The sequence below is a fragment of the Conger conger genome, chromosome 1, assembly GCF_963514075.1.
Source record: "Conger conger chromosome 1, fConCon1.1, whole genome shotgun sequence".
Classification (NCBI taxonomy): Eukaryota; Metazoa; Chordata; class Actinopteri; order Anguilliformes; family Congridae; genus Conger; species Conger conger.
In genome coordinates, this window is record NC_083760.1 from 58,734,862 (window position 1) to 58,744,478 (window position 9,617).

The 9,617-nt window shown below is 42.7% G+C and overlaps 1 protein-coding gene across 1 annotated transcript; it reads left to right on the forward strand.

Moving 5' to 3' along the window:
• The first annotated feature begins 264 nt into the window (after window positions 1–264).
• Window positions 265–6,701, forward strand: gprc6a (G protein-coupled receptor, class C, group 6, member A). The gene is made up of 7 exons (XM_061259685.1): window positions 265–384; window positions 1,103–1,755; window positions 2,947–3,238; window positions 3,386–4,144; window positions 4,593–4,808; window positions 5,087–5,210; window positions 5,311–6,701. Exons 2-7 carry the CDS (start codon window positions 1,556–1,558, stop codon window positions 6,420–6,422), a joined length of 2,703 nt encoding a protein of 900 aa, XP_061115669.1. The 5' UTR covers window positions 265–384; window positions 1,103–1,555; the 3' UTR covers window positions 6,423–6,701.
• The last annotated feature ends 2,916 nt before the right edge of the window (window positions 6,702–9,617 follow it).

Below are 9,617 nucleotides of genomic sequence, written 5' to 3' on the forward strand. Positions count from 1 at the left end.
TTCTGACTAACGTTGAAATTTATTTCCTAATGCATTCAACCATTTTCTAGAAAACAATGTTTTTGCCGGGACTATACCTAAGCAAATGGCATCTTGAACTACTTGTTATTGTTGCATAAATGCATTCCGAAGTCATTTCAGTATTGAACTAATGTAAAACAAATTGTAGATGGTTTCCTACCCTTTCCAGCAAGGTATAATGTGTCATATGTTGGTGACGGAATGCCGCTGCGTTCGCATAGCAGAATCAATATTCAGATTCGTAATACGTAAAGTGAGCATTTCCGTTGGACTTGCTATATAAACCCGTAATTTCACTGGCGGCTCTCCTTAACCTAATTTTGAAATAAAGTTCCATTAGAAATGTGATGCAGGTTCGTTAAGGTGAGTAATCCTTTTTGGAGAGCTTTTTCGATACCTTGGGCATGCTTTTTACAACATACTCTCATATATTTGAATAAAACACACTTTACATTGTGTATAAAAAGTAAGCTTTTCTGATCATTGTGTTTGCACAAAAAGATATGCAGATGTTTTGTATTTGGGGAGATTTGGGGACACATTTAGGACATCTGGGTGCAGTTTTGCAAAAACTCATGTGGAATTTGAATGCCTGTAGATGGCTTTACTAAATCTTGTTCACACATTGAGATCAAGTCTATGCACAAAGATAAAGTAATTCTGGGTTGGTCCTTGACTTATCAATTGAGACATTCAGTGTTAAACTATAAAAACATAAGGCGTTTTGTAATTGTTTTTTATTTTTTGTATCTTTTGTGTACACTGTAAATTTGTTCTGTCTCAAATTCATGAACGGTACAAGTCTCTTCCTTAATTTAAGTCTTCAACTATGTGTGTGCAGTAAATAGTTTTTGAGATATTGACACTATTGGCAATTTATTAATAAAACGCATAGAGCGAGAGACAGTTCAGCCCAAGTGTATGCTCCTGTCAGCTGTATATGTGGCTGACACATAGTTTGTTTTCTGCCACATTTTCTATGACAAACTAGCTGCCCCTCACCAGAACACACAACTCTCACACAAACTGGGGGCAAGGTTGTTGTTGTTATTGTTGTTGTTGTTGTTGTTGTTGTTATCAGATTCTGTGGGGCCCTGGTGATGAGTCTGATCTGGTTTCTGATGGGATGACTGTACCTAATAAGGTGGGGTCCTGCAGTGTCAGCACCACGCTGTTTCCAGTGAAAGGCTTTGTAATAACTGGGACGCTGAGAGTTTAAAACATGAGCAACACGTGTGTTGTGCCTCAAGGGCAGTGTGAGGGAGAGAGGGTGCGGGCGTCCGAAGGAAGACCTGCCCCGCCCCGAGGAGGGTGCGAATGCACAAGGAAGTGATGCTTCTCCGTCTGTGCATTTACTGAGCGCGCTCACGTTAAAACTGTCAGTCTGTCAGGAACTACCTAGGAAGAAGGAGGCAAGAGAGAAGAGACAAACAAAAAAGAGAGAAAAAATAAAACTGCATAGGATAGTGACAAAAGGGCAGGGTGAGAAAGAAAGCAAGTAAGAAAGGGAGAGTGACAGAAAGAAAGGATAAACATGGAGAGAAAGAGAGCGAGTCAAATGGCACAATTAGGTTGTGTCCTGTTCCTGTGGTTCACCGTTCCACTGGGCAGAACTGTCCATGTGTCCCCTGGATTTTCGGTCCCTGGGGACATCAACATTGCTGGACTCTTTCCCATCCACAAGGGCATCCTCAACACCAGCCTCACACACCCAGCACCCCCTGAGTGTATAGGGTGAGTATCCATGGGACTGGAGAGTAGTGATGGGCAATATCACAAATTTGGGTTTCTATCTGATACCGTAATACCTGGGAAGGTATCACTGATACCAATACTGAAACTTTTCTTCATTAAAAAGACTTTGAATGTACAGAGAATATTTTCATGTAATTTCTAAATACCATACAATATGGTTAAATACACCTAGAATTCTATAACAACAAGATTTATAAGTGGGCCAACATCATAGGCCAGTTGTGATATCTGTTAATGAGTAATCAATGTTAAACACTGTTTGCCGAATGTGCAAAGGGCAATCTCTTATTTAAAAGCTATTATTCTCTCGGTAAAACAAAATAATGATGTACTTCCTGAGCAGTTGCAAAATTGAGCAAATATGGCACATACTGTAAACACACAACTGCTTAGCTCTATTGATGTAACTAGGGTATTCAATGTAAAACAGGTGTTCTTTCTCATGCATGTCAGCTTCTGCAATCACAAGTTGATACTGATTTGTTTTAGCTACTGTAGCTGCCACATAACTGCTAGGCAGAATTGCTAGATGGAAATTATAATGAATAATTATTGCATTTATTTGGCACTTTTCTCACACTAAAAGCATGCAAAACTCACCTGACCACCACCATGGTCTTTTTTCATGCCATTATAGGGGGTACTTGTGATGATTCCTTCTGTATTTAAGTCCAACAGTGCAGTTGGTTTGAGTTGTACTGGGGTGTCTCCCTCCCTCTATTTCTCTTTTGTTGCGAGTCTGTGTGTGCTGTTTCATGATTAACTTTGATATGTCTAGCCAAAGTAAATTAGTGGTATTGCCACAGTAGCAGACATCCTTCCTACAGACATCACAGTTGGTGATATTTTCATTCACATGTGAGAAATATGACCAAATAATGCTTTGTTTTTGTTCAGTCATTGTGGAAGATAAGGGCTAGGCATTATTGTGTTTGTCTGGCTGTGGCCATGTGTGATTGTCTGTGCGCAGTGTTGCGTGTGCTTGTTGCTGAGGGAAGGCAGGTAAGGTGAAGGCAGAGAGAGAATGAGAGTGAGTTGTGAGATAGAGATGAAGAATATATTATATGCATGTGTATGTGTGAGAGAGAGAGCACATGTTTATATGATAGTGTGTTTGATTGTCTGTGAAACACATAACTTGACATTCACTTGGTCCTTTCTGATGTCCAGGCTGAACTTGGTAGGGCTCAACAAGGCCCTGGTGATGATCCAGGCAGTGGAGTCCATTAACAATTCCCCCATGTTGGGTGGGATCAAACTGGGGTACTGCCTTTTTGACTCCTGCTCTGATGTCACCACTGCTCTGTATGTCACTAAGTCTATAATGGACCCAGCTGGAGGCTGTGGGGCACAGATGAATTCCTCGTCCGGCCCTCGACCCATCATGGCCGTCATTGGAGCCACCATCTCCGAAGTTTCCATTGCAGTTGCTAGGCAACTGAATCTGGAGCTCATCCCGCAGGTGCCAGCATTTTGTACCCATGCTTGCTGTACTTAGCCTCTTATTTTCTGCCTCTATATTTGCAGTCCAAAACATAAACATAATTCTTATGAGTTACATAATTACCATATTGGTTTTAAATTGCATCCTGTTGATTCTTCCCTGTAGATAAGTTACGGGTCAACAGCCTTAATACTAAGTAACAAGGACCGTTTCCCAGCATTCATGAGGACTGTGCCCAGTGATAACCACCAGACGAATGCCATGGTGAAGCTCCTAAGAGCCAATGGGTGGAACTGGGTGGGCATTGTCACCACGGACGGGGAATACGGACGCGCTGCTCTCAACAGCTTTGTGTCCCAGACGGCAGAAGCCGGGATCTGCATCGCCTTCAAAGAGATCCTTCCCGTCATTCTGTCTGACAGCAGCTATGAGGACAAGATCTCACGGGCAGTGAAGGCCATTCGTGCGGACCCAAAGGTCAAGGTCATTGTTGCGTTTGCCACCCCCACTCACATGCAGGCCATATTCAGCTCTTTGGGTGGGGGGGCTCAGGGCAAAGTTTGGGTTGCCAGCGATGCCTGGTCCACCTCTGAGAGTGCATTGGGAGGGCGAAGTTTGAGCAGCGTCGGGACGGTGGTGGGATTCACCTTCAAGAGTGGGGACACCCCTTCTTTTCTTCGCTACCTGAGGGGCCTGAGGCACCTTCAAGAGCCCCCAAAGAACAGCTCCTTCGTGAAGGAGTTACGCGCATGGCAGAACCACACCAAGGCCCAGGGATGGCTTCCCACAAAAACACTGATGAACAACATAAAACCCGAGTCCATCTTCAGCATAAACTTGGCCATCAGTGCAGTCGCCCATGCTGTGGCAAAGCTCTGTTCTGTGAAAGACTGCAGATCATCCAAGGACTTGCATCCCTGGGAGGTAATGCTAACATCTAGCCTAAAACAGACACAACTCCAGTAAATGATATGAATTAATTCTTATGTTCTGCCATCACTCTCGCTGAGAGGAAAAAGTACCAGCTCCTTTCATTTTTGTGAGGTGCATTGTGGTTTATATATCCACACATCAAGCTCTGGGGCAAGCCCACTTGTTGGTTATAAGAGGCAGTGCTCACACCTACAGGCTGTGATCTCCATATCACAAGACCAGTTTCTTACTGCCAATTAAGTCAGCATCCACGTATACCATACATTTACCTCTTAGCGATATTATCGCAATATTATCAAGCCCTTGATATCTGGTTCTGGAGATGCCCCCTATATAAACTATATAAACTGTATAACTATATAAAGTGCATATGTTCTTTTCTTTGCCATAGATCCCCACTGAAGTCTAAGCAAAAAATATTTCATTTCTTTCTTTTCAGTTACTGACAGAACTAAGGGAATCCACATTTCAGATGGAAGGGAAAAACTACACATTTGATTCCAATGGAGACTTGACCCTAGGCTACGACATCACCTTGTGGAGTTCAGACAAGGGAGTCGTCAGTGTCAATGATGTTGTGGCCCAGTATGACATTCGGACCCGCAGCTTCTCCTATACAAGTCAGGACACCAGGGAGAAAATCTTGGACTTAAAGGTAAATCCTTACTTCATTTCAGATACAGACATCCACCTGAACTAGTTTTTACAACTTCGCCAGTTTGAGGGGGGCTTGAAATGAGGAAAAAACTTTCACAGATCCTTCAGGCTCTCAAGTCAAATCCAGTCTCCATTGGTCCCCACCAGTATCTAGGTACTGTATATCAGAGGAAGTGTCTATGTTGTAGTCAGTCTCGATGGTATTACTGTTTCTGTGTTTACACATGAGACAATTTTATAATTTATAGCATCTGAAGACATCTTATTTCTCTTCAGAAGGTAGAATCAAGGTGTTCACCTACATGTCAACCTGGGCAGTTTAAGAAGACAGCTGAAGGCCAGCATGTTTGCTGCTATGAGTGTATGAACTGCACAGAAAATCACTTTTCCAATGACACAGGTCAGTTCTAGCTGATGTGCCAATGCATTCAGTCCCCCTTCTACATACTATTAATACCAAGCCCAACTCCATACAAATATTATGCAATTTCTGTCCCCAGACACAGATGAATGCTTCAGCTGTGATACAGACATTGCATGGGCCCCAGCTGGACATACTTACTGCATACACAAGACTCTGGAGTTCTTCACATGGGAAGATGGGTTTGGGATGGTCTTATTGGCACTGGCCACCCTGGGGATCCTGCTGGCCTACATCATGGTAGTGCTCTTCCTCAGACATCGGCACACTCCAGTTGTGAAGGCTGCTGGTGGCCCCATCTGCTACCTGATGCTCCTGTCGCTGGGCGGCAGTTTCATCAGCACTATACTCTTTGTGGGCCGGCCGACCAACCTGCAATGCCAGGTGAGACAGGTGCTGTATGGGGTCAGCTTCACCTGCTGTGTCTCCTGCATTCTGGTCAAGTCCCTCAAGATCCTGCTGGCTTTCCACTTCAAGTCTAGTGTCCGGACAGCCCTCCACAGGCTCTACCGGCCATATTGGATCATCGGAGTGTGTGTGGGGTTACAGGCTGTCCTCTGCACACTCTGGCTGGTCCTCTGCTCCCCTAGGGTGAGCAACATACCCAACCCCACCACCATTTTGGTAGAGTGCTTTGAGGGCTCCTACGTTGCATTTGGGGCCATGCTGGGGTACATCGCCGTTCTGGCACTCATGTGCTTCGGCTGTGCCTTCAAGGGGCGGAAGCTGCCCGAGAACTACAACGAGGCCAAGTTCATCACCTTTGGCATGCTCATCTACTTCATTTCATGGGTCACCTTCATCCCCACTTACGTCACCACCAGTGGGAAGTACCTGCCCGCTGTGGAAATGGTGGTCATTCTGATCTCCAACTATGGTATTCTGAGCTGCCACTTCTTCCCAAAATGCTACATAATACTCTTCAAAAAGGAGACAAACACTAAGGATGCCTTCTTCAAGACCTTATACGAATTCTCCTCTAAGTCATCTGGCAAAAGCAACACTGACAACTCAATGAGTAAGAACCCTCCAATGCACTGCTCTGTTGTCAGTGCACCTTCTGCCAAATTTTCCAAAAAAGAAGTGCTGAGTAGGGCACTGGACCACTTCACCTCCCAAAAGAGTTCAAATGTGCTGCTGCCAGTCCACTCACTCAAGGCCTTTTGTCGGAGGAGAAATGCCAGCATATGAAAAAAGGAATGGCAGTTTCTTGGCATTGTTTAGGTGCCAAAAAGAAAAACATGTCCTTGACTGAGAATTAGCTATAGCGCATTGTTAATATTTCAATATTTGATGCAAAATATGATCTTAGATAAAAAAAATGTATCCATAAAATTATAATGCTGTTTTCACATGTTGCAACATCATTAATTCATTCTAGAATGGCTTTTCAGTTAAGTTGGGACTGAAGTCACACCCACAGTGTCTGAATGCATGTTCAGTTCAAACAAATAAAAACATGGAGAACAACACCTGGACAATACCTGGTTTAACTTTACCTTGGAAAGGGAAATTAAATTGCTGCACTTTGTCATCTTTAAAGCTTTTGTAAATATGTTATATTGTACAGTTATGTTGACTTAATTTGTATGTATTGTATTTCCCCTATAAGTATTGCATTACGATTGCCTACAAGTAATACAGCTGTAAAGCCTTGTGCTGTAATATGAAGCCCCTGTTTTCTTTTACTAGAGCCTGAGGGGACATACTGCTAGCTCATATTTAACCACTAATGTCTTAGTCATTTGTGTGTGTGTGTGTGCATATGTGTTTGTCAATGTATGGTAAATGATACACGTTGTACTAAATTACTGTTATGGAAATTCAGGTGCTTAATGATAAAGCAAATACAATTATGATCATTGCTTTTATTATTTCAGCTGATACGTAAATACACTTCCCTTTTGTTTAGTAGCGTGTGCCTCTCGTTGTAGGGACTTTTTTTGCAGTGGTTTGTCATTCATCCCGTGACATAACTAGAACCTTGATCTGTTGTATTTGTCATGTCCTGTGAGTTAGTCATCACAATTCAAAAAATAATATTGAGCAATCTAGGGAGTTCAAAAATACCTGTGCAGGTGTCTAGACATCATACTCCAGCACATCACACTGTCACAGTGGTCTTCCGCATTCATCCTGTGAGCCCTGCAAAAGATGGCAAATGCTAAGACAAAGTCATCTCAGCCCCTTCTACTGCCCCACTGCCGCCACAATTGGTTATGAGGTATTCTTCCCATGATTGGCTGTAGAAATCTTTATTTTTATTTTTATGTGTGGATTTTTTTCCTATGGTACATGGAATTGTGCCAAAATCATTTGTATTTTGTGACTTGTATTTTGAGATTTGTAGTTCTGCGATACGCAGTTTAGGATTTATAGCTTCCAATTTGTAGTTTGAGATCTGTACAGGATTGCAGTTGCGATGCAGGCACCCCCAGCCCCCCACAAAAATTTTTTTTAAAATGCATTTCAGCAGCATCAACATTTCAGCATTCAGGCACCTGTCATTTTTGGTCAAATATACTTTTGGCTAATATAATCAAACAGTCACTATAATGTACATTCAGTGAGCATTTTATTAGGTATTTATTAAACTTATTTTTTAGACTTATTAGTCTTCTGCTGCTGTAGCTCATCCACTTAAGATGTTTGCATTGTGTGTTCAGAGATGCTCTTCTGCATACCACTGTAATGTGTGGTTATTTGCATTACTGTCACCTTCCTGTCGGCTTTGACCAGTCTGGCCGTTCTCCTCTGACCTCTCTCGTTAGCATGGCGTTTTTGCCAACAGAACTGCTGCTCACTGGATGTTTGTTGTTTTTCGCACCAAGTCTATTCTGGAGCGTTTTGATCTTGGGCCTCTGTGGGTAGATGTAACCGCTAGATTGATCAGATGAGTGGGCTGTTCTTGTGATCTGCAATTAGTCAGTGTGATGTGCTAGATTTAGAACAAAATGCTTAAGGCTCTTTCTCCTTCCTGGGAAATAACAGAAATTGAACCGGCCTGACTGGTCCTACCTTGTCATTTCCCCTGTGGGGGTTTCAGTGATGATCTGATAGGTCTTGCTTGAAGTTTCAAAGGAACATGCATGTATCACCTTAAAAATAGTTCACTCCTTTGTTAAGATGACAGGCACTGAAGGTACAAGGCACCCAGTTTGATTTACTGTATTAAGCCATGATGGATTTTCCTGCATTTAGAATTTTCTTAAAGTCCTACTTTTGTGAACTATTCCTAGGTTTTTACGTATGATTTGGACCAAATTTGCATTGTTGGAACTAAACTAAATCAACTAAATCAGTGAACCTTGATCTTAAAAATCGGAAGAAATTAAACCAATGTGGCATATCAGCTTGTATGACTTATTTGCCCTTGCCCTTCAGCCAATCGTATGTCGCCAGCCTCTTCACTTGCAAATTCAGCCACCCATTACTAGCCAGCTAGCTCCACTGCAAAGATAATTCTGCTTTTTATATAATTAGCTTTTTTTCCAACGTGTGTAAATCAGTGTAATTTTTTAAAGATTAAATGGAGTCAAGGTTGCACAATTATTGGCACCCTTGGCAAAGTCCTTTCCTATGATTTGTGAGAAGATTAGATGTTTGATTTTTGACCATTCCTCCATGCAGAACTTATCAGAATTATTGATATCCTTGTGATACCCCCCTCTTCAGTTCAGACCACAGGTTTTTCATGGGAGAACATGGTTGTTGTTTCTTTGTGGATTTTGATCCATGCTTGGAGTCATTGTCCTGCTAGGCAATCTACCTATGACCAAGAGTCAACTTCCAAGCAGAGGCAACCAGATTTTCTGCCAAGATTTCCTGGTACATTGTTGAATTTATTGTGCCATTGATCTTAAATTGTGCCTCTGGACCACTGGCAGCAAAACATCTCCAAAACAAATCAATGACCCACTGTCATATTTGACAGGTGTGAGGTGCATTCCATTTCGCCGCCAAACATGTCAGTGTGTATGGACAAAAAGTTCAATTTTGGTCTCATCTGACCATAGCATTCTTCCAGTCATATTTCCAATGAGGTTTGGCAAACTCAAGATGCTCGGTTTTGTTTAAAGGGCGGCCTGTAGCGTTGTGGTTAAGGTGCATGACTGGGACCCACAAGGTTGGCGGTTCGATCCCCGGTGTAGCCACAATATGATCCGCATAGCCGTTGGACCCTTGAGCAAGGCCCTTAACCCTGCATTGCTCCAGGGGAGGATTGTCTCCTGCTTAGTCTAATCAACTGTAAGTCACTTTGGATAAAACACAACCAATCTCTGCAATTCCTAAACTGCAAACCTTTGGTTACTTATCGCCTCCCTCACCATCTGTTTAACAGCTTTTTATTATTGCCCTTACAGTGTGAAGTGCTATGTTTACCTG